The sequence below is a fragment of the Lutra lutra genome, chromosome 1 (assembly GCF_902655055.1).
Source record: "Lutra lutra chromosome 1, mLutLut1.2, whole genome shotgun sequence".
NCBI classification, from domain to species: domain Eukaryota; kingdom Metazoa; phylum Chordata; class Mammalia; order Carnivora; family Mustelidae; genus Lutra; species Lutra lutra.
The window spans coordinates 133,510,628-133,536,821 of NC_062278.1; the positions used below are offsets into that span (position 1 = coordinate 133,510,628).

At 41.9% G+C, this 26,194-nt stretch overlaps 1 protein-coding gene across 9 annotated transcripts in view; it reads right to left on the bottom strand.

Moving 5' to 3' along the window:
* The window catches only part of NEK11 (NIMA related kinase 11), a 239,248-nt gene that overhangs the window by 71,024 nt on the left and 142,030 nt on the right, over positions 1 to 26,194 (bottom strand). For all 9 annotated transcript variants that reach the window (XM_047737089.1, XM_047737079.1, XM_047737082.1 and 6 more), the window contains one exon: positions 21,481 to 21,641. In XM_047737089.1, coding sequence (XP_047593045.1) covers positions 21,481 to 21,641 — 161 coding nt within the window. The remainder of the gene's footprint in view (positions 1 to 21,480; positions 21,642 to 26,194) is intronic.

Sequence of the window (26,194 nt, forward strand, 5' to 3'; positions counted from 1 at the left end):
CTATAGATCTCTCTTCCCATACATATTTTTTTCTCCTGGTTAAATCTGAACAACTTGGTGATCAAAATAAATTACATTAATAGATTAATAAGCTACAGAATTAAATAAGATGCCAACTATACTTTTTAACATTTAAATGAAACTTTCTGTATTTTGAAAAAGAGACAACTCATTACAAAGATCAGCTTCTTTTTTTTTTTTTTTACATTAAATAATTTAGGAAAGGAGTTAGGGAACTTGTTTTACTGCACTGCAATTAATTTAGCAATAAAATCATTCCTTGTGTTGCAGAAATTATCATTTAATTGAACATAAAAGACCCCAGTAGAAATATATCCACCCCCAGGAGAAAGGAAGAAAATGGAAATGAATACCAACGTCTTTTTAAAAGATGATTTCCACTATTCTGTGCCATGTTTGTACTTCAGCAAGAAGTTCAGTCATGGAAACACCTTGTAGGAGCATATTATAGCTGGTACGATGCGGGGATTATGCTGTTGCCTGGAACCTGTGCATTTCCTCACTGTTTCACATTTAAATTGATCTCTGCCAGAGCTAAGTGGCCTAAAAGAGCAACCACCTCCAGACAGAAGCCAAATTACAGTGCCACCAGCCTGCACTCATTTCAGCCAAGCGCCAGGGAGCTGAATTTCAAATGCTGTGCAAATGATATAACGGTTCTTTTGCTGATGAATGTAGACACTCTTCAGGCCTCCTTCCCCCATAACTACCACCTCCTCCCTAATAGGAATGGGTCCCTGAGGCATGAGGAACATCAGATAAGACTCAGCTCTGAAAAACTGTCCCACAGATTCAAGTTCAAACACCCAGATTTTTTCCAGAAGTAGATGCAGTAATTTGGCCAGTATATTAAAAAATTGCTCCTAAGGGGGCAAAGGCAGCTGTTCTGAAAAGGTCAGTGGGATCTGTAATGTACGTGAGACCTACCAACACCTGCCCAGAGGCCACAAAGAAAGCCATGATATCTGGGGCAATCTTTCCTTTGAAACAATGTTTATACAGAGATATTAAAAATAATACATCCTCTAATAATTCATATTTATTTTTTATTCTGGAAAATAATAGAAAATTATCAAAAGAAAATAATATCACCAAAGTAACCCATCACTGTTGATACAACTTTCACCAATATATATGCCCATATCTAGTCAGTCTTTTCTCCTGAGACCTATCTTTCAGATATTTGAAATTGTCCTGTAGATGTCTGGTATACATGGAACACACAGACAACCAGGCATTTTCGTTTGGACGTTCATCCCATGCTATTAAGAATTCTCCAGAAACATAATTTGAATAGCAGCACAAACTTGCGCTGTATAGCCATATCACATTTCTTTATCCTGTGCCTCCATCACTGGACATCTTGTTGCCTCCACTTTTTTCGTTGCAAGTACTCCTGCAGTGATTATCATAGGACATAAATCTTGGCCCCATGGATAGCATTATTTTTTAGGTTAGTGGAATCGTTGAGCCAAAGAATGTGAACTTTTAGAAACTGTCCTCTTTTCTCTGTTCTCACTCTTTACTTCATGCTCCCACCCATCCCAAGGAGTGCATTTTCTCCACAAGGAGCTCCTTCCTACTTTGTTTCATCCTCCTCTCATGGAAATTTGCTTTCTCTCAACAAAAGATACTGGGAAAGCCCAGGACAATTGATAAGGCTCATGTCTTATCTCAGGATATTTGTGTTTCGATAAGGAATACAACCTCATATCAGAGGAATGAATTTCTAATAGCAAATTTTAGGCAGCAGAAAACAGGCATGTCGAAGGAGAAAATCACGTGGTATCATTACAGGGCTATAAAAATCATACTGCATAGATTCTCACTTATTCATCAGCAAGTTCTGTCTGATTAAATAATCCAGAATATCTCCTCATCTTAGAGCTAGCCATGGTGAAAGATTTAGTTCACACACACAGGTGTCACTCCATTACCCAGTTTATTCCATTCAGGAAACATTTACGGAATACTGGTTATGTGCCAAATGCATACAAAGATGAGGGAGACAGATGTAGCTTTAGCTCACTATTTGGGGACAGATGATCCATTTCCATAGATGGGAGAGAAGAGAGGGCATGAACAGAGGCTGGGAGGGATGATCTTGTGTCCCAGGGTATCCCAGACCATCCTCTTCCAGCAGTCAATTCCCTCATTATTTCCCCTGCAATACACACTCTCTACTATCAGGTGGCTGGTGGGATCACAGAAGCTAAACTGGAAACCAGTACAAAGGCCCTTCTTTTCTATTAAAAGAGAAAGAGCCACACATTAAAAGTAAACAAATAAAAATCCAACAGCTACCGTAGCTCGAGCCACCATCAGCTCTTGCCTGGACCATGCAACAACCTCCTTACTTCTCTCTGCTGTGGCATCGCTTTAATCCATTTCCCCCGCAAGAGTCATTACTTTGTTGCTGTGCGTGGAATACAATCCAGAGCCCTGTATACGGAAGGAAATCCTGTCATGGCTTGTCATGCCCCGTTTGATCCCGCTCCTCTCCATCTTTCCAATCTCGCTTCCTCCTGCTTCTCTCCTGTTGACTCTGCTCCAGCCACACTGCTCTCTTTTTTCAAAGGCACCAGGATCTTTTGCACCTTGGGGCCCTTCTCATTGGCTGAAAATGCTCTGGCTTCACATATTTAAGTGACTGTCTTCCTCCTCCTTCAAATCTCAACGTTCTGTCTAAATTATGTTTCCACCACTGCTTTAGTCAACCCTCTCGCAGTGCTCTGTTTCTTTTGATTCACTTATCCAAAGACAAAATTAAATGTTTTCTTTTTAAAGATTTTATTTATTTGACAGATGGAGATCACAAGTAGGCAGAAAAGCAGGCAGAGAGAGAGGAAGAAGCAGGCTCCCTGCTGAGCAGACAGCCCAATGCAGGGCTCGATCCCAGGACCCTGGGATCATGACCTGAGCTGAAGGCAGAGGCTTTAACCCACTGAGCCACCCAGGCACCCCAAAATTAAATGTTTTTTTCGTTATTGTGAGCTCTGTGAGTGCAGCACCGTGCTTGCTGAGTAATTATTAGCTCAGAGCTGGGCACATGGGAAGCAATCAATAAACAGAAAATTCACACCAAGACAATGAACAGAATATTCCTGTTTCTACCTGACCATGCAGGTTTTACGCAAATTCAGAGTTCCCAGTCCTGTGCAAACTTGAATGCATTTAGACTTTGAATGCATTTCGCCCATTCAATTCTTTCAGCGGCTTTTATTTGCTGAGCTTCCTTCTGAGCCACCTGATGGTGCATCTTCTGCTTCCATCTGTCACTTTCTTTCTTGGCTCTCAGATGTTCTGAGAGAATAAGGCTATTCCCTGACTCCTTCTAAGCTGACCCCAGGGACAGATAGACCTCACAGGCTACTAACCCCAACTGGAACTTCCTTTGGTGAGATCCCTCTCCTGAGCCTTCTGGGAAACTTCCTTCCAAATGTCCCAAAATGATGAATGTGCTTTCAAAGATGAGCCCACTGTGAGCTGAAGCCTTGCACCAAGTTCTCCTTCCCTGTGACCACCACAGGGTACACACTGCTAGGCACTGTGGGACACACAGCTACTGAGGGATAAAAGCCTCACATGGAGGATGTGAGTGTCAGGTGTAGAATTTCTCAACCCAAATTTAGGTTTCTGCTCATTAGTTTCTCAGGCTTTCCTTGCTTCATGGTTGGTCCTTCCTGGGGCTGGTTCATGAATCTTCCTAATTCCACATTCTAGCAGGCCCCACGTTATTTGTCCTACAGATCCTATGACCCATAAGGAATTGGACCCTTTACTCTCTGGGTCACAGATTTATTTACCTTGGCCTCGACAAAACTGTAACTCATCGAGGCAATGTATGAAAGCATCCCTGCTGCTGTTACTAAACAACATGTACTGTCATTTATCAAAGTATGTACCAAACAACTTTTCAAAGTGAATCTATGAAAATATGTCTTGGCAACGTGGTCTATGGTATCTTAGAGATTCATAACCTTCATGAACATATTGAAAGCTTTGAAAAGCCTTCTAGTAAAGATCTAAAACCTTGTTTAACATTATGCTTCCCAAGCCTAATTGTCTATGAAACCCAGTTTATTCTGTGGAAGTCCCAGGAAGATTCTTTGGGAACTCCTCATGTGGGCAAATACCTTAACAGACCTTCCTGTTCTGTACACTCTGGGATCCTCAGTGTCTTTACTGAATTTAGTCCTGGGACTTTGCAAGCTATCTGTCCTTACTCTTTTGTTCAAGTAAAAATTTTCTACTATGAGAACCTCTATTCTATTATACCTAAGTTCCTCTCATTAGAAGAAAGATTGCTTTAGTATCTTTAGCTCTAAAATGCCTTTAATTTTTCAACTAAGACATGTCCTTTATTCTTTCTTTGAGATTAAAAAATAATGTTTCTTTCCCACCCCTACCCTCAACTCACCTTTATGTTTCTTTAAAATATTTCTTTAAAACATTTAGCAAGCACTAGCATTTCAACTAGTAGAAATTTATATGTAGTTATTTACATCTTGCTACTTCATATTAGAATCAGGATTTCTTAGATTGTGGAGCAACTTTTAAAGAAAGGATGGAGCATGCTTTGCTTTTTCTCTACGGAGGTTAACTGAAAGGATTTTTATATGTTAGCCCCACAAACATAGGTCACAGTTACCCAAAGGGATTTTAGGATGAAACTGGAAAAGTATTTTTGGAATCAGTAACTCACATTTGGTGATAGCAGATCGGTATCAAATCCTGTGTTAATTTGAATATTAAAATTCAGTGTGCTTCGATGAATTTCTCAGTCTCCTTTTTTTAATGAAAGTGTAGTTGACATACAGTATTATATTAGTTTCAGGTGTACAACATAGTGATTCAACATTTATATACATTACAAAGTGATCACCACAGTAAACTAGTTACCGCCTCACTCTCCTTTTAATTGCTGACCTGTGGAGAAAAGCCTAAAAGGAGCAATGGAAACAGTTAACAGGAAAATTTTGCATGGGGTAATTTCTACCTCACACCTGTGAGAGGGAGGCTTTCCAACCTTATCTCTTATTCCTAGGAAGTGGAGCTCTTGGCCTGTTTCCAGGCACAGATCAGCTTTGGAGGTAAGGTGTAGATACACAGTCCTCTTACGCAGTGATTCTCAAATTTCACTGTGTGTAGGACTCATCCAGGGATCTGGCTAAGAATGCAGAATCTGATTCAGCAGGTCTGGAGTAGGGCTGAGATTCTGCAGAATCTGATTCAGCAGGTCTGCAGTAGGGCTGAGATTGTGCATTTTAACAAGCTCTCAACAGCGACTGATGTTGCTGGCCCATGGACCACAGATTCAAGGGCAAACTTTAGCCAACATGAATGATTGGTGATAGTCTACTTTAATGAGCTTGCCATGAGGATTGTTCTAGAAACATTCTGTTTGCTTTAGAGAATTCTCACTTATTCAATTAGTAAAAATGTGACTTTAAGCTGGGAAGAATTTCCACAAGCACCTATTTTGCTAACTCAAGACTTTTCAACTTCAGTACTAGTGATGTGTTAGGCTTGGTAATTCTTTGGGTGGGGGGCTGTCATGTGCACTGTAGGATGTTTAGCAGTATCCCTGGCTTCTACCCACTTCAGTACCCTCCCTCATCCAAGCTGTGACAATTAAACATGTCATCAGACATTTCCAAATACCCTTTGGAAGGTAATACCCCCACTGTGCTGACATGGAATCACTTGGCATCATATTTGTTACACTGTATTATAGATATGAGTTTATAACTTTTAATTACAATGTAGATACATTTCACAACTCTGACATCATCTTTATGTAAAAATCAAGATGACTTTCAAGAAGGACTATTTAAGCATTAAGACTAAGACATCTTTCCTTCCCTGCATGGCTTCCAGAATAAGATGCCTTTTCTTTGCTCAGCTTTACATTTAGAATAGTGAGATGTGTATGTCCAAACATATATAAACCAAGGATACATTAAAACCAAGGATATATGAAGCAATAGCAAAATCTCCCCTTTACTCTTGTTTTCATTCAAGAAATATGTGAAAAACTTTGGTGTGTATAGTACTAGATATGTTCATGATGAATTAGAGAGTGGCAAAACTCAAAAGAATCACATTTATCATTGAAGTCTTCTGTGTCAGATACTTTAATATTTTGAACCTTGCATACACTAGAAATCAAAAGTTCAATTAAATGGCAGCTTTGAGTTAACATTTTTTTTTTAATGTTCTGAAGTCTTTTTATGGGCCATTAGAAAACAAAACAAAACAAAAAACCAACCACCTAAAATTGCCTACCACTTCTGATGTTTTCTTTTTTTTTTTTTTTTTCTGATGTTTTCCTAGTCAACTTAGTATTGGTATAATTAGAGAATTCTGACTCCTGAAAAACATAAAAATCTCCCAACCATGAAGAATTCAGTGGTGTACACATTAATAAAAGAAAGGATAAGAACCATATAATCCTGTTAATAGATGCAGAAAAAGCATTTGACAAAATATAGCAACGCATTCTTGATAAAAACCCTCAACAAGGTAGGGATACATGGAATATACCCAAACATCATAAAGGCCATATACAAAAGAATCACAGCTAATATCATCTTCAGTGAAGAAAACTGGGAGCCTTTCTCGTATAGTCAGAATTAAGACAAGGATGTCCACTCTCACCGATACTATTTAACATAGTACTAGAATTCTGTCTTAGGCTCAGCAATCAGACAACAAGAAAAAATAAAAAGCATTCCAAGTCAGCAAGGAAGAAGTCAAACTATCGCTATTTGCAGATGACATGATACTTTATGTAGAAAATCCAACAGACTCCACCAAAAAATTGCTAGAACTCATACATGGATCCAGTAAAGTTGGAGGATATGAAATCAATGTCCAGAAATATGTTGCATTTCTATACACCAATTACAAAGTGGCAGAAAAAGAAATCAAGGGATTGATCCCATTTGCAATTGCACCAAAACCAATGAGATACTTAGAAATAAACTTAACTAAAGAGGTAAAAGAGCTGTACCCTGAAAACTATAGAACACTTATAAAAGAAGCTGAAGAGAACCACCAAAAAAATGGAAAAGCATTCCATGCTCGTGGATTGGAAGAACAAACATTGTTAAAATGTCCATACTACCCAAAGCAATATATACATTTAATGCAATCCCTATCCAGCAATACCACAGGCAGTTTTCACCGAGTTAGAATGAACAATCTTAAAACTTTATGGAAACACAGAAGACCCCAAATAGCCAAAGCAATCCTGAAAAAGAAAAACAAAATGGGAGGCATCATTATTCTGGATTTCTATATTTCTATATACGGTATGATACTGGCACAAAAACAAACACATAGGTCAATGGAACAGAATAGAGAACCCAGAAATGGACCCTCAACTATATCGTCAATTAATCTTCAACAAACCAGGAAAGAATATCCAATGGAAAAATTCTCTTCAACAAATGGTGTTGGGAAAACTGGACAGCAACATGGACCATTTTCTTACACCACACACAAAAACAAACTCAAAATGGATAAAAGACTAAAATGTGAGATAAAATCCTAGAGAACGCAGGTAGAAACTTCCTTAACCTCAGCCATAGCAACTTCTTGCTAGACAGATCACCAGAGGCAAGGAAATAAAAGCAAAAATGAACTATTGGGACTTCATTAAGATAAAAAGATTCTGCACAGTGAAGGAAACAATCAACAAAATTAAAAGGCAACCTACGGAACGGGAGAAGATATTTGCAAATGACATACCTGATAAAGGGTTGATCTCCAAAATCTATAAAGAACTTATCAAACTCAACACCCTAAAAACCCCAAATAATCCAGTTAAGAAATGGGCAGAAGACATGAATAGACACTTTCCCAATGAAGACATCCAGATGGCTGACAGACACATGAAAAGATACTCAACATCACTCATCATCAGGGAAATACAAATTAAAACCACAATAAGATACCACCTCACATCTGTCACAATGGCTAAAATCAACAACACAAGAAACAAAGGTGTTGGTAAGGATGTGGAGAAAGGGGAACCCTCTTGTACTGTTGGTGGGAATGCACTCTGGAACACAGCATGGAGGCTCCTCAGAAAGTTAAAAATAGAACTAACTTATGAGGGGTGCCTGGGTGGCTCAGTGGGTTAAGCCTCTGCCTTTGGCTCAGGTCATGATCTCAGGGTCCTGGGATCGAGTCCCGCATTGGGCTCTCTGCTCAGCAGGGAGCCTGCTTCCCCCTCTCTCTCTGCCTGCTGTTCTGTTTACTTGTGATCTCTCTCTGTTAAATAAACAAATAAAATCTTTAAAAAAAAAAAAAAGAACTAACTTATGACCCAGCAATTGCACTGCTAGGTACATATCCAAAAGACACAAAAACACAGATTGGAAGAGGTACATGCACCCCAATGTTTATAGCAGCATTATCAACAATAGCCACACTATGGAGAGAGCCAAAATGTCTACTGACTGATGAATGGATAAAGGAGATGTGGTATATATACACAATGGGATATTACCCAGTCATCATACATCAAAAAGTATGAAATCTTGACATTTGCTATGATGTGGATGGAGCTAGAGTGTATTATGCTAAGAGAAATGAGTCAGTCTGAGAAAGACAAATACCATATGATCTCACTCTTATGTGAAATTTAAGAAAGAAAACAAATGAACTCATGGAAAGGGGAAAAAAGAGAAAGAGGGAAACCATAAGGGACTTTTAACAATAAAGAACAAACTGAGAGTTGAGGGAGGGAGGTAGAGGATGGGCTAGATTGGGCTCTTGTGATGAGCACTGAGTGTTGTGTGTAAGTGATGAATCACTGAATTCTACTCCTGAAACCAATACTGCACTGTATGCTAACTAACTAAAATTTAACTTAGAGAGAAAGAGAAAGACAGACAGAATACAGTGGTGTAGAATAAGCAGTTTCCAATCCAGGAAGAAGAATTTCTAAGAGCGTTATTTTGTTGGGATCTAATATTCTGATAGACTCAAAGGACCAAATTCTCAATAACATCTGAACATGGATATTCAATAACAGACCAGGTTTATACCAAACCAGAACTACACAGCATCGTACATTTTCATTGTTAGTTCTTAGAGGCAAGCCCCAAATACTGTTATTTGTGCATATCACAAGTACTGGCTTGTTCCTTAGAATTCAAACTTTTATATGAAAGTGCACAAGAAGCTGTCTTGAAAATATAATCCAATAACTACACAACTATATTTCTATGCCAATATTCCTGTTAGAAAATGTATCTTAATTTAGCATCTATATGACCTAGGAAAGTTTCAGCTACAAGTAACCAAAAATCTCCATAAACCACCTTAAAAAAGAGCCCCAATATGCTCCTTTCCATGCACTCTCAGACCCCCTCCTCCCCAAGAAAGTATATCCTCACACTTTTTGGCCAGAATTGATTGCATATTCATTTTAAACCAGTCCCTGGTAAGTGGAGTGTGATGGCCAGACTGGCTGGAATGAATAGGATTTAGGATGTATTTAAATCATAAAGGGAGGCTGGCCACTGGCCTAAAACTGAGGCTCTGGCAGAATGGACCAAAGGAGAAGGGCACAGCCTAGTGGTTAAGAGCAAGGGCTCTGGAATAAGCCCACCTGAGTTTAAATCTGGCCCTGCCATTTGCCTGTCATGTGTTTTGAGCAATTACTTAAACTATTCACATCTTCATTTCCCCATCTGTAAAATGGGTTGTTAGGAGGAATAAATGTTAGCATCCATAAGTACATAGCTCCATGCCTGGCACATTTTAACTGTAACATGTGTTTGTTAAACAGAAGGCTCAAAAATGTTTGTTTGGTACACAACCAATATGCTCAGTATCTTGGACTGAACCCAGCTTAACTTTCTGCTCAAATTATTGGAATGGATAACGCAGTTGAAGAAATCTCTTTCTGAAGCAGCTATTTCTGAAGTTGCTGCTGACAGTTACTTATTCCCCTGAGGGAACAAAGCAATGAGAACCTACTCATAGAGAAGCCTAGTCACATGAGGCTTGTTGTCCAAAGTCTAAGGATGCTTGACCTTTATCTGGATGAAGAAGAGATTGTAGAGGAAGGAGCCAAAGAGAGGCAAGGGGGAGATGTAAAGACACTGTCCTTCACTCCACAGCTCTCCCTACCCCACCCACCCCAGTAAAATGTAACCAGTTCATAATATTGTGCCCTTCTTGGAATCAATTGTGAATAAATGAATGAATGAACGAACAAATGAGTGAATGAATGAACAAACAAATGGAAGAATGGCAACTAGCTGCCAGAAGACCTTATTTTGGGATGAGGGCTCAGTTTGGGAACCAATAGCCCTTAGCAATTGTACATCTACCTTTAGACATTCTCAAGAACCTCCCAAAGGGTTGTTCTTCTGCTTCATGCCCCTACACCTTGAGGTGGTAAAAACCCAGCCATCTGTCTTCATCTAGCACCCTCAGCACTCTCCTGGCAGGTGGGTAATGCTGACTCCCAAAGCCACACCACAGAAGGCTGGACAGTTAGCAACCCAGATATAAACAGTTGCACAGCTATGAAGTGTTTAAGTTTCCTGGGGCTGAAGGCCACTCAGGATGAGTGGGAATGGGTACTTACGTGGTGTGCTGCCAGGCCCAACACCATTTCTGTCTGTGGAACAAACCCAAACAAAGATCTATAAATGTATACATGGAATGGACATAACCACCCAGTAGAGCTCCAGCCAGAGGGGAGCTCAGCTAAGCTTCATCTCATTCAGACCCTTGGGCCCCTCAAGGGTCCCTATGTCAGTGGGTGTGAGGGTGTGAAGGGGCTGATTTCTTTTACCTCTTGGTCACCGGTCTTGACAAAGTCGTCCCACAGGATGACACCAAACCATACAGAACCCTTCTCCCCACTCAAGCTTAGTCATTCTGGACTCACCTTTTTTTCCCTAAGACACCTTACCTGAGTGTACCCAGGACCTCCCTGAAGCATGACTCCTGAAGTCATGCACGGGCTACAAGGAGCCAAAGACACAGCCTTGATACAGGCTGACTTACATGTGTTGCAATATATGTATGGATATCACAATTCTGGTGTAGTTTTTTTGGTAGTTTTTCTTGTCTTGATGACATCATTGATGATGTATTATTCTTATTGAGGTAAAATTTGCATGCAGTGAAATGCCCAGATCTTCCATATACAATACCCATAACGCCACCAAGTCCCTGAAATTTCCCTCAGGCCCCCTCTCAGCCAATCGCCACCTTTCACTGCCACTGTTGTTCCGATTTCTACTGCCATAGATTCATTTTAAGACTTGATTTCAGTTGCCCTTCACTGGATTGGCCTTGTGCTTAAAATAAAACCCACTCTCCTTACAAGACCTTGTTGATGTAGCTACTGCTGGTCTGACCTCTCCAACAGCATCAGTCTTCTTGCAATTTCTCAAACTTGCCAAGCCCTCTCACGACCTGGGCCTTCCTACACACACTACGCCCCTCTGAAACACTCCTCTCCCAACTCTGTTTTCTTACAGCAGGGAGTGCTTTTTCCATCCCTCAGGTCACAGCTGAGAACCCCTCTGCTAGGACTTCCTGAACCCCTCTCAGGAGGTGTTTCGACCCCTCCCCCAAATGCCCATTTCTTCCATCACCTCAACTTCTTCCTTTCCTCTTTGCTCTAGCTGTGTGTGTCCTGGCTTATTGGCTACCTGTACCACTAGCTTATCCATGTAGGCATTCATTCATCTATTTACTCCCCAATATTTGCTCAACGTTTGCTCTGTGCTGAACACTGTTCAAGGTGCTGGGGATACAGCAGTGATACAAACAGAATCTTTGCCCAACTGGCTTACATTCTAGAAGGGGGAGAGAAACTATAAATGAGTAAGCAAATAAACAGTGGTAGGTCAGATGGTGTTAAGATCTACAGAGGACGATACAGCAGGGAAAGGACACAAGGACTTCTCACACCAGCAAGTGCTAAATTCTCTAAGTAGTTTGAGTCCTCCCCAAGATGACAGCATATAAGCACAAACTTGAAGGTAGAGAGGGAGCAAAATAATTTGTGTATGTGGAGGGAAGTGCGTTCCAGGCTTCCAATGGCAGAAACGTGCCTGACGTGTTCCAGAAACAGCAAGAAGGCTAATGTGACTAGAGTGGGGTGGCAAGGGTGATTCTCGCAGTGATGGAAGGGAGGAGATCTTCCATGGGTGATGAGGGGATGCTGCAAGGCCATTTTGAACAGACTTGTGCCTTTTCGTTTGAGGGAAGTATGGGAGGGAGGGTTACCAGGAGGCCAGTTGGAAGGTACTGCAGTCATACAGTGGGGAGGCGATGGTGGCTCCAGCAGTAGGAGTAGAGGTGCTAAATAATGATCATCTTCTAAACATCGAGTCAATAGGTTTTGCTCATGCATTAGAAGTGGAATGTGAGTGAAAGGACATGCAAGAGTCAAGGTTGACTCAGGAGGAGCTGACTGGGCCTGGGGCTGGGGTGTATTCCTTCAGTTTTGGACATGCTTAGTTCAGGATGTCTATTAGAAGTCCACATGACATCTATCCCCACTCCTGGACAGACAGGGGATGTGAATCTGGAGACAGAAGTGCAGAATGGAAGACACACATTTGGGAGCTGACAATCTATGGATACTCTATAAATACAGGAGACTAAGTGAGATGTCCATGAAGGTGGCATTGTGTCTGCTTTTCACTACCTTCCACCCAGTGCCTAGAACCCTCATCTGTGTGATGTATGAATGTATGACCCAAGCAACAACCCACCCATGTTCTTTCCCACAACCCACCCATGTTCTTTTACTAAGCTACTGCCCACTCTTTAAACTCTATCCACTGCATCCTGCAAAATGTCACTAAGTTACAGAAACCAAACACCAAGGTGACCTTATCCATTTTCCACACACTCAGATGGACCTTTCTCATCTCACTTCGATCTCATTAGAAGGCAAACCCTTGTTTATTTGCATTCATAATTCGTAGGACGGCAGAGGGTGCCATTCGGTGCAAAGCCACAGGACAGAGTGGATGGCACCTTCCCAGAAACTGCCCTGAAATCAGGAAGCTGACATCTTCACTCCTAGCTCACCACCAATGGTCGCCTCTGTCAAAGCAAAAAAGGTCTCAGAGCTTGTGTCATGCCGGGAACACGGAGCCACATCTGCCAAATTCAAGCTGGAGGCAAGCCCCCAGGCTCCCGTAACTCCAAATGCCTCGGTCACTGAATTCGGAGTCACTGAAATGTGATTGTCAATGTGTCCACATTTCACTGCTAATGCCTTGTTTACTCTGCATTATTAAAACCTTCTCACTGCGGCTGTCTCCTATTACTGCCCAGGTTCGCAGCACATCGGTATCTGCAGGGTTGCTTCTGGGGTTCAAAGACATTCATAGGTATCTGATCCAGAACTCTTTGGACATTTTGGATCACAGTTTGGAAATGTAAAGGATGGAGAGGAGGGAAAAGAAAGCAGGGCTGCTGGGAGTGGCATCACGATGCCCACCCAGCAACTTGTGCAATGAAGTTTTCAGGAGCTGGGGAGGCTGGTACCTTTGCTGTGATCCATTTCTCAAGTTGCAGCAGTGTGCCAGGAGCCTGCCCCCAAGCCATCCCTCCCTCCCAAAAGCTCACTTGCTCCTGATGAACTATTTATCTCTTCTCACGCCACATGGCCGGTAGTCTAGGGAGGAAAGTCCTGCCATTTAAGGAATGTTGATCGGTTCATGTTCCCAAAAGGCAGCCCTTGTGATACACACTTCTTTATGGCACGTTATTATTTTTGACTCCAGTTCTAGTTTTACTCCTACATGAATCCCACAGAGTACGTGGGAAACTTGGTCCTGTGTTTTCAACACGATTTTAAATCCTCCGGTCACGTTCTCACACATTTTGGAGCTGCCCCTTAGGTCCCAGGCATCTTCTTTTCCTCTCCTTTATGAAACTTCTACATTCACTTCTGCACTCAACCCACACGTCTCCTCGTGGACAAGGAGAATTTGCTGGTTTGAATTCCAGCTCTGTCAATGGACTGGGTGACCTAGGTCAAGTCAGTTATTCTTTCTGTGTCGCACTTTCCTCTTCGTAAAGTGGGACAGAAGATGTTAGCTCCGGAAAGTGCCTGTGAGTATAAAATGGGACAAGGCATGTAAAGGACTTAGCATGGCACCTGTTGGGCTGCAAAGCTGGCCCTGTCTTAGTAAGAATGATTGTTGCTTCCTCTGGTATGATGTCGTCCTATATGGGTCATGTAGAAAGGACAGTACCTCCAACAATGTCCCATATGCGTCACATTCCTTTCTTCCTAGACCAGACACCTTGAAATGGTATTCACTCTGTCTTTCCAGATGAATAAAATATTCAGAAAATAAAATTAAATTTCTCTGTATAAATGAATCACAGAAGAGTGGGATGGGCCCTTTGTTTGCAAGGGTCATGTGGGAGGATCCTCCTATTCTTTGTAGACTCATTCATGCCCTGTATGGTCCGGGTAGCTCGGCTCAGCTGATAGCTGTGAACACATGAATTGGGTGCTGGCGAAAGGGGAAGGGGGCTTGTTGGAGAAGTCCAAAGGTGCCATTCCAACTAGGCTTACCCGCTTTGCAAAACCAGCATACACCACTCCACCACGCTCACCCCCAATCCCAGGAGTAGCACAGGAGGGCCCAGTGTGGGCTGCTTGCTGTCCCTTTCCTTCCCCAGTTGCTGTGAACCTCTGCTCAGCCACCAACATGGGGGTGGTGGAGGCTAGGGGAGGATCCCACCCTCCACACTGAAAGGAGCACACAGATTCTGTGCATTCCCACTCAGTTTTGCTTTGTCTTTTTCTACCCTATCATCTTCCTTCTTTTCCTCCATTCTTTGGGATTGGGGCAAAAAGTGTAGTTGCAATCTTCAATACAACAGTGGGTCCAATTGAAAAGATTTAGGAGCTAAAACCTCCTACAAAGCCCATAGTGTTATGTCCCACAGCAAGGTTTGCTGGTCCCTGCCTGGCCCGCAGTGAGCTATGCTTTAGCCTGGACAAGAAATAGTAGAGAAGGAAGGCAGAATAACCATGCTGGAAATGAGGGCTGGAATAGGGCCGGCAGTGGAAACTGTCCCATCAAAGAGACTCCTTTCAGCAACACACACTGGGTCTATAGAAGGCCTGTTACCGGGGTGCCTGGGTGGCTCAGTGGGTTAAAGCCTCTGCCTTCAGCTCAGGTCATGATCCCAGGGTCCTGGGATCGAGCCCCACGTTGGGCTCTTTGCTCAGCAGGGAGCCTGCTTCCTCCTCTCTCTCTGCCTGCTTTTCTGCCTACTTGTGATCTCTGTCGGTCAAATAAGTAAATAAAGTCTTAAAAAAAAAAAAAAAGAAGAAGGCCTGTTACCTGGAAGGTGTGACACATGAAACCCCTGGGTTCCTCTAACGCCTCAGCAAGATGGGCTGCTTTATAGCCTGGGACATGGGCGGCGGGGGGTGGGGGTGGTGCTGATGGAGAGATATTAAACAGCGGGGCTGACTGCTTCTTAGAACCAATGACCTCTGAGGCCAATTCCAGACAAAAACTGTTTCCTCCCATGCATGACGTCAGATCAGTTAGGTCAGATCATGCAAAATCCCAGTTAAATCAGCCCTACAGTTTGGACTCAAGAGTTTTGGCATCTTCTATTAAATCAAACAAACAAAAAGATGGGAGGAGGAGAGAATTCTATATCCTGTAACAGATGTGAGAGACAGGCTCTTTTTTGTTTTAATTTCCATAACTCGGCACTGTTTCTAGAACGAGTGTAAATTTTGCTTCGTGCACAGCTCAGTAATTCTGTTCAGGAGAACAGGGCCAGACAATGCGGTGGCCCTCAGCTATCCCCTCACACCTACTGTGTTTACCCAGTCCTCACAGAGGAGGGATTATAATTGCCATAATTAAATAGTTGTCCCGGAAGACTGTATAAAGGAGTGTCTAAGACACATGGCAGATCTGCAGCTCTCCTACTTGTTAGCTCTGTGCTACTTGGTGGTTGCATTCCCCTCACGGAGCCTCAGTTTCTTCTTGTGCAAGCTGAGGCTATCACAACAGACTCATCTTTCAAGGGACCTGAGTTTTAAAGTCAGTGCTTAATACAGTAACCAATTATAGACTAATTATGCTGTTTCTTTTTAAGCATCAAACGGAAGAGCTGACTAGCACTGAGGAACTGCATTGTATGAAGAACACATGGTTGTAACTACTCTAAGTCTAGGGCAAGAATTCAAAGCACCAAGAGGTTCTCAACCTGAGAGATGCATGGACCCTGAGAGGCAGTGGGGGCCTCTGGAATTATAGTCCTCAGCCCTTTCTCCATCTGGGGCTCCCACTTTTTGGTTCAAATGTCAGGCAGAACTGGCTGGAAATCACTAACCCACGCTTTCTTCCTTTCTCTTGCCCACCCGCCTCGTTCCTCACTCTCACCTTCTCCCTTGTTGGAATTCCAGCCAGTTCAATTCCAGATTGATGCAGTTCAACTAGAATACACGCATTAAAGGGCCAACTTGCAAGAATGAAATAAAATATGCATCTGTGCCCATAGCCGAGGTGCACCCCTTCCATTTCTCTTCCAGAGCCAGCCTGCTGCCAGCCTTGCTGTGAAGCCAGCTAGCCGCCCACAGCTGCTGCTCCAGGATCGGCTCCTCCCGGCAGCTCGCAGCCGGTTCAAGCATTAGGAAACCAGAGCCAGGCCATTCCTACCCAGTCTGGCCTCCTCTGATGGGCAGGCAGTCTTTGTCTGGGGCTCTCTTATGGCCACCGTGAAGACCTTTCCAGACCCTGCATGTTGAAGGTGTCATGCAGTCCTGCCTTCCCTTCCATTCTTACCTACAAAGGTGCAGACTAGCATCGTGGTTTGAGGCTTTCCCCAATTCTGTCTTGTCACCTGCTTCCCAGAGGACCTGGGCTGACATGATATATAAAGTACAGGGCATAGAGTAAAGGTTCAGGAGATGTTAGATGTTACTGTTATAACAATGAGGATTTGATTAAACTAACGACTCCACTACCAGAAGACGCTCAGAGGCACATATTCTCATGATGACCTGATCCGAGAGTCCTCAGTAGACTCTTGGGCCTCGCCTAGCCTACATCCATTTCTCTGCCCCGTGGCACCATTCCAAGGAGATCATTGCACTTTTCCTAATGCTTTGCTGTGCAGAGGGAATTTGAAAGCCACTAGAGGATTTGGTGAAAGCTTCAGAATTAGCTGGAAAAATGGGCCTCCACAGCCCTTTGTCTTGGCAAGAACAAACATCATGGTCCTAAGAGTCTTCTTAAAAATAAGTATTGCTGAAAGCCACATTCATTAAACAGAGCCTTTCCTGAGGGAGTTCTGTGTGAAGTCGTTATGGTCTACCTAGCGTGTGTATTCCTGATGCACACAGGACATTGATTAGTCTTGAAGAGGGAAATGGTGGTCAAGGCAATGAGGAAAAACAGAAGGGTCTCTGAATACACCCCATCAATCTGTGGCCCTAAAGCACATCCATTAGAGCAAAAACACTTTTCAGTGACAGGTCCCACAAATACTGTTGAAACCCGTCTTACGATGACAGCTATAAACTCCATTCTCCTGAGATCTAAGAGGCTGGTTCCAATTCAGTGACCACAGCCTTCACAGAGTAGCTATCAACAATATGATAATGGCTTGTGATAAAGGTGCTGTTGATGTTCGGCTTAACACAGCAGAGAGGGAAGGAACGATCAGCAGCAATTAGGTGCTTAATAAAAACCACTTTGGAGATGCTGCTGCGGAAAAGATTGTCACAGGTGGCGCAAGGGACTCAGCAATCAATCCCAATGAAGCCCATGGCTGTTTTTTTTTTTTTTTTTTTGGAAGCACCTCTTCCATCAAATACAAACTATGTGACTTTTGCTCTACCTAAAGGAATAAGAATCAACTTGATCTGACTACTCACATAAAAGCCATGGGTACAAGAATCACCGAAGACCTTGGACACACTTGGGTCAAGGGTGAGACTAGGGGGAGGGAAGAGCAAATCCGAGTGATGGCTGCAGTTTTCACCCAATTCACAAAGCCAACAGTGATCGGGTCTCGGCATAGTGTTCTGTAACTACAATTTGAATATCGCTAGTTAAATAACCTAGAAAGGGAAGAGCAGACACCCATCACAACCGCACACTCACCCCCTTTGGGGTGGAGAAAATAATATCAGATTACAGGAAAAACAAATGGGACTGCAGTTACCTATCTTTCCACAGATTATTCAATGAGATTTCCACTCCTGTTTCTATTATACTAAGATTACTCTAGCCTGATACACATTTTGTACCAGAAAGAACACTGGCTGGTGAGCATGATAGACCCAGGCCTCTTCGTGGTTCTGAGCACCTTCCCTAGTTGTGTGGTCATCACAGGCAACCTACTTCTCTCAGTGACTCAGTTTCCTTATCTGGAAAATAGAAATAAGAATAACTACCCAACAGGGTTTTGTGAGACAAAATACCCATGTGAGTATGAGAAGCCTCAGCATCCTGTCCCAATAGATTTAAAATCAATTCACAAAGCCTAGCTTGTATCCATTTCTCTGCCCCTGTGGCACCATTCCAAAAAGATCACTCTTTTCCTAACACTTCACTGAGCAGAGAAAATTTCAGTTATCATATCACATGTGACAGATGCATGGCCCAGAGAGCAAAACTGCTGTCCTATATTTATAATTGGCCCTAAGAAATAAAAAGGAAGGAATTTTTTTTAATACCACAGTTGTGAAATCTCACACTAACATTAAAGAGTTTGTGAAGTATCATAAAAAATCCACAAAATGGGGTGCCTGGGTGGTTCAGTCAGTGGGGTACCCGACTCTTGGTTTTGGCTCAGGTCATGATCTCAGGGTCATGGGATCAAGCCCTGTGTTGGGCTCCATGCTCAGCAAGGAGTCTTCTTGAGAGTCTCTCCCTCTCTCTCTGCCCCACCCCCAGCTCATGCACTTGCTCTCTATAAATAAATAAATAAGTCTTTTAAAAAAACCCACAGGATTATGTTGAATGAAATAGATCAATCAGAGAAAGACAATTATCATATGCTCTCTCTGATATGAGGTATTTGAGAGGTATGACGGGGGTTGTGGGGGGAAGAGAGGGAAAAAAATGAAACAAGATGGCATCAGGAGGGAGACAAACCATAACAGACTCTTAATCTCAGGAAACAAACTGAGGGTTGCTGGGGGTTGCGGGGGTAGGGATAGAGTGACTGGGTTATGGACACTGGGGAGGGTATGTGCTATGGTGAGCACTCTGAGTTGTGTAAGACTGATGATTCACAGACCTGTATCCCTGAAGCAAATAATACATTATATGTTAACAAAAAAAAACCCCTACAAGATGGCTGGGTAACATCATCATCATCATCATCATAATTAATATCTCATTAATTATTAAATTCTAGATACTATTTTAAGTACCTTATATTGATTACTGCATTTTAATCCCCAGACTACTCTGTGAGGTAGGAGTCATTATTGTCCTATTTTACAGATTAGAAAACTGAGGCACAGTGAAATTTAGTAACTTGCACAAGGTCACACAACCTGCAAGTAACAAAGGCTAGTCTTGTATACAGGCATTTTGATTTCCAGCCCTGTGTTCCTATAAGTATGCCAAAGACGGGACTTCCAGAGTGGCTAGCAAAGTTCTATTTCCTGACCTGAGTGGTGTTTGCTCTATATTTTATTCATGTGTATTTTCTGAATCAGTTTAAATCTATTAAAAATAAAAAGTAATAACACTAGTAGCTAAAATTTTGTCACTTGGTGCTTTGAGTAAAAATGGATGTGTTTTGTAACCATAGGCACAGAAAGATGGTTCTGCAATATTGTAATATTTGTCTCCTAGGGCACCTGGCTGGCTCAGTCAGAAGAGCATGGTGTGACTCTTGATCCTGGGGTCGTTAGCTCGAGCCCCAGGTTGGGCGTAGAAATTATTTAAATAAATAAAAAAGATTTGTCTCATATGTTTAGGACCATGGCACAGAACGAAATGGGAATTGTATTTTAAACGTGTGGTAGGAGGTGCTGTTGTTCACCAGAGTCCATTGGAAAATGGAAAATGATAGAAGGAAAGCATTTTTATTTTGGCATGCTGAATCACTCTCTGCCTTGACTGTATTTCTCTCAACATTCATCTACTTCTCTCTTCACGTATTTGTCTCCTAAATTCTCTTTCTCCTCTTTCTCTCATCCTTTTCTCTTCTTAGCCTCATATCCATATCCTTCTAGTTCCCTTTCCTTGTCTCTTTCTCTTTTCTTATATAGAACCTGAGAACATTTCTTATTGGTTTTATTTATTGAATATTATAATATTTATTGACTACCACATATCTTAAAAATTATTATATACAAACTTCAATTAATCCTCCTGAATTAAGTTTCCATTGATACAGGTACCCCTTGATTGACTTCTATTTTCCTAGCTTAATGATTCCCAGTAACAAAACTTCTATGCCTTAAGAAATTTTAGGACTGGGGGCACCTGGGTGGCTCAGTAGGTTAAAGCCTCTGCCTTTGGCTTGGGTCATGATCCCAGGGTCCTAGAATCGAGCCCCGAATCAAGCTCTCTGCTCAGCAGGGAGCCTGCTTCCTCCTCTCTCTCTGCCCGCCTCTCTGCCTACTCTCTCTCTGTCAAATAAATTAAAAAATCTTAAAAAAAAAAAATGGGGACTAGAAAGGTTACCATGTTATGGCCTAAGAGGAAAATGAAGTTTATGAGCATAATTTGCCCAAAGTAATCTGCTTACGTCTTACATACCTCTTGCTTTTTTTCTTTCCTATAGACACCTGGCAGAGAAATCACATGCTGGGACTGTTTCTTAGCCTATAACCCAGATAGGGCTTAATCTTGCTATTGTTAAAGAGATCTATGCCAAGGACATACAGAGACTCCAGCACTGTGTGTAAGGATGGGCCCACAAAGGCTAGGTTTGGCCAGAAAGATCATGCCCTAAGCCCAGGATCTCTGGGCCTCATTCTCAGAACTAATTTGTGAACTAGGACATGACTCAAAAATCTGATTACCAGGCAGAAAAGTGTATTTTTAAAAATCTCCATCTCTCTGCTAAAGAGACACTTGCATTCTTTATTTAACAGCTGTATACAGGGTGCTCATCAGTGCAGTGTGTATCATCTTCCCATTTGAATAAGTACTGGGTGCTCCAGCCCATCCCTCATCAACATGGTCCACACCAGAATCTCAGAACTCCATGTGGTCCTAGCTGTCCCTGGACCCATCACATTGGGCCTTTATAACAAACCCTAGTAATCCCCCCCAAAATGCAAACAAACAAACAAAGAAAAACAAAAAAAAAAACAAAAAACCCAAACACCCTAGCCCCCCACCCCCACTTCAAGTTCTAAGATTTCCTTGACTCTCTTTGAGAAGTCACAACCTGGTCAGGACCTCAGACAGCTCCACATCTCTGTTGGGGAGCGGCCTATACCTGTTGGAATGTTCTGTAAGCAGGCTGGGGTCCCTCATCCTTGACCTCTTCCTCTGGTGCTGAGAACACTGTTTCTTCTTCTTCCTCCTCACTTTCTTCAGAACAGGAATCAAAGGCATCAGCATAATACTCTTCAGCCACAAGCGGGTCTTCAGGGATCTCTGAAATAAAGAATAAACAACAATCAGACCCTACAAGTCATTAAATTATAATGAGTCTAGGATCTCCCATATTTTCCCAGAGATATATGTTATGTTTGCACTGACAAAGCTTTCATGGAGTGTAGAGCTGAATATTAGCTTCCTGAAAGTATCTGGCTGACTTTAATAAATACTCAGCAAAATTAAACCAGTAGAGGAAAGGAGGGACGATTCATTTATATTTTGAGGTGGAAGAATAAAACCATGACATGAGAAGAAATGATCTCCTTTAAAGTCTTTACATTCAGAGGCATGAATCCTTATGACAAATGAGGGGATTTAGGAGCAAACACTAGATGAGAGGCTTCGGCTGCAGGACACTATTACACACCCACATTAAACTTCTGCAGAGGCTGTTGGAGCGGAACTTGGTCAGCACTCTTCCCTGTTTCTTTTTTAAAGAAAATATTAGTTATGAGACCAAGCAAGATGGATAGGATATACAGCAATGGCATTTAGGCAAGCCGAGGGAAACATTATGGGTTTTTTCCCAACAGGCTATGAGGGCTTTTGAGGTGGAGTCAGCTGGGACCCTGCTTACTCACCTCTATACATAACATTTATTTTTTTTAAGATTTTTATTTTATTTATTTGTGTGAGAGAGAGAATGAGAGCGAGCATGAGAGGGGGATGGTCAGAGGGAGAAGCAGACCCCCTGCTGAGCAGGGAGCCTGATGTGGGACTCGATCCTGGGACTCCAGGATTATGACCTGAGCGGAAGGCAGTTGCTCAACCAACTGAGCCACTCAGGGGCCCCCTATTTTTTTTTTAAAAGGAAAGACCAGCCAAGAAGTGGCTACCTAAGTTATTTTATGCAATGTTATTACTAATTAAAAATGTAATTTTTACTTATAATGGTTTTCAACCAAGAAAGGCCAAGAATGGGTCACAAAACAACAACAACAACAACAAAAAACATAGCGATATCAACTCCAATTTACTAAGGAAGCCCTAGAAATAGGGAAATACTGTTGGGGAGAGGAGTGAATTACAGTGACAGCCCACACATTAAAACCATGGGCATTTTCGGCTTTGCACCAGACTCTGATTTATAAACAAAAATAACATTTATAATAGCACTGTATTTCATCCCACTGTTGCTACTCTGTGTTTACTGGGGGAAAATATGGAATTAGGGGTCAGAGAATCAGGTTTGAATCTAAGCTCTACCACCTCTTATGTAAGAAGTGAGGCAAGGGACTTGAGCTTCCTGAGCCAATTTCTCCAGTAAAACTGGCATAAGGGAAACGTAGCAGGGTAGCTATGAAGATTCAGTAATAGCATTCTTATGAAAGCATTGTCTACAGGGAAACTTTATAAAATGTTCACTCAATTTCCACATCTGAAAAAAGGGACTTTTTGTTAACTGATTCCAGAATCCTCTGGAAGTAAGATACTTAGTGGACTACTTTAAAATCTTTGTTATCTATGGTTTCCCATAAGACACAAGAGGCAGTGTCATGGCATCAAAATTAGTCAGCTCAAAAGACAAAAATAACATATACTCAAAACTGCCTTCACCAGCTTCTTAGGAAGGCGCATATTGGGCATTTTGGTAACCCCAACACAGCCTGTTTCCCCTCAGATCACATGTTTTCAGTTGAACAGCAGATGAAGTAGATTATTTGTATATAGGGGCCATGTTTTGTAAAAATCTTTATTCAAGATTGATTAATGGAATGGAATGGTGGACAGAACAATGTGACTTCCTGTGTCTCTTCGCCCCACTCCCCAGCATCTCTCTTTTTCACAGATTGGTCCATTCTTTCCCCCTCTTCCCACTCCCTCCTATTTCCTCTTCCTCTCCCAAAGGCTCTCTGTCTGTCTGCCAGTTACTCATTCATTTACTTATTCCTTATATTCTCCCTTTTCCCCTCTATTCCTCTGCCCCTCCTCCTTTAGGCCAGAATATTTGCTTTCAAATCTGACTGTGACACAAGAGGAAATATCATTTACATTGTTGCCCAGCACACAGAAATGTGCTTATATTTGTGTACAAATATAAATATATTTATAGTTAAAATGAAAGTTTCATGCATCAAGATTTACTCATACTAAAGATGACACATTCTAGTCTTTCACATTCTATTCAATTTTTTACATTTTTTTACAATGCTAGTTGCAACTTGTTAAAGTGATTTCTCAACACACAATTTGAAAAACACTGGTTGAGAATGCTGGCTTTGGAATCCAAAAGACCTACATTTAAATCAAGGCTCTAATATCAGCTCTGTGACAGGCATTATTTAAACTTCCTGTACTTCAGTTTTCTCACCTGTAAAAAATGGACATGACTGTAACCATCTCTGAGGATTGTTGTGAACATTAAATAGTATGATGGATGCAAAGCACTGTGTATATGGTAGGCACCAAATAGATGTCATTTACTAACATGTAACATAAAACTCAGTATACGTTTTGCTTGTAATGCACAACACCAGGAAGAAATATAAATATTAGACAATCACAGGTTTTTATCAAGTTTAATTTTATATATACACATACACGCACAAAATAGAATTACTTCTCAAAATCCATACCGCGCCCATTTCAAATGGGCAGTTAGGCAGCAGGCCAAACCATACAGACAAACCCTTCTCTTGATAAATACCAAACCCTACCTTCCATAACATGGCTTCTGTGCAGTCTTAGCCTCAGACGAAAGATTCCCTCTCTTACCAGAGATCCCCTCCCAGGAAGAAGAGGAAGGAAAGAAATACTCAGTAGAATATGCCATCCTGGGACTTATGCCTGAGTCAGAAAACTGACTGAGATGAAGCCACCTCCAATATTTCTTAAACAAGCACCACTATCTTGGTGCATCTCAAAAAAGTTCATTTTCAAAAGGAAAAGTCAAAAGAAATATAAGTCTGCTCAAACTGTGTTTGTCAAGCTATGTGTTTTTCAAACGCGGGCCCAGTTTGAAGCCTTGTTAGGCTAAGGCTCATTTCTCCTGTCATTGAGGGAAAATGGTCTGTGATAAATAGCTTTAATTTCCTCACACCCTGAAGTCAGCCTCATAACAGACGTGCTGGAGCGGCATTCCAGATCTCTACTAGGCTGGGTGGGCAGCGGCCGCATGTTTATGAAGGAATCCTATCATGGCTGCCTGAGCTTGGGCATAGTTGTTGCAGGTCCATGATGGAGAAAAAGACAAGCAATCACCCTGTGCCACGAAAAGGATGCTGTTTGCCAGACCCTTCAATTAAGACCTTAATACGGGCGCCTGGGTGTCAGTTGAGCCACCAACTCCTGGTTTCGGCTCATGTCATGATCTCAGGGTCAGGGTCGTGAGATCAGGCCCCAAGTCTGGCTCCAAATTCAGCATGGAGTCTGCTTATTCCCTTCCTCCCCCTCGGTCCGCCCGCCAGTGCTCTCCCTTAAATAAATAAAAAAATAAATAAACACATAAATAAATAATGAATAAATAAAATCATTAAAACTAAAAAAGACCTTAGGGACACCTGGGTGGTCAGTTGTTAAGCATCTATCTGGCTCAAGTCATGATCCCATGGTCCTAGGGTCGAGGCCTACAGCAGGCTCCCTGTGGACAGAGGGCCTGCTTCTCCCTCTCCCACTGCCCCTGCTTGTGTTCCCTCTCTCACTATCTCTCTGTCAGACAAATAAATAAAATCTTTTAAAAAAGCAAATAAATACAAAATACAAAATAAAAAAGACCCTGATGTATACCTTCCTCTAAGACTTCAGTGAACATCAGTAGCCCCCTCGGGTATTATTATAACACAGATCACTAGGCCCTACCCAGATGCTGATTCATTAGGTCTGGAGGGAGGCCCGAGAACTGCATTTCAAACAAGTTGTCAGGGGATGCTGGCGCTGCTGGTCCGGGGCCACAACATCCAAACCACTGCTCTAGGATGTGACCAGTTCAAATAAAAGTACTATCATATATAATTACATAGACGCACTATAATAAAATACATAAGGCTATAATACCTGTACATCTTCCAACCTTACATACTACAGACCCTAAAAAATGAAGAAATAAACTTTACTTTAGAAGAGTTCAAACCTTTGTGTCATGAGTTTCTTAACTACTCACGATTTCTGTGAAGTTTTAGAGCACTATCCCCATTTTACTGAGGGGGAAGAACAAAGCAGTCCAAAGTTACAACACTTCCACAGTTTGCAAAAGCACATTCCTATCCATTATTACATTTAATCAGTGCAATGGTTATTCAAGCTAGACCAGGAAAACAATTTTATCTTATTTTTCAGACTGTGAAATTGAGGTTCAGACAGGCTAATAATCAACTGAAAGTCACACAGCTGTATTCAGGGTGGACACTAGATTAGAACACAAATAACCCGAATCCGATCTTTTTCCCATCAAATGGCGCTATTTCATGGGTAGCTAGGAATTTTCATGTTTGCTAGTAAAACCATGTCATAAATTAAAGTCATGATTGTCTTCCCCCACCACTCTGAAAGATGTTGGACAGCAAGGGATAGACTTTTGACTTCTGAGATGGGAAAACCAAAGCTTAGTCATC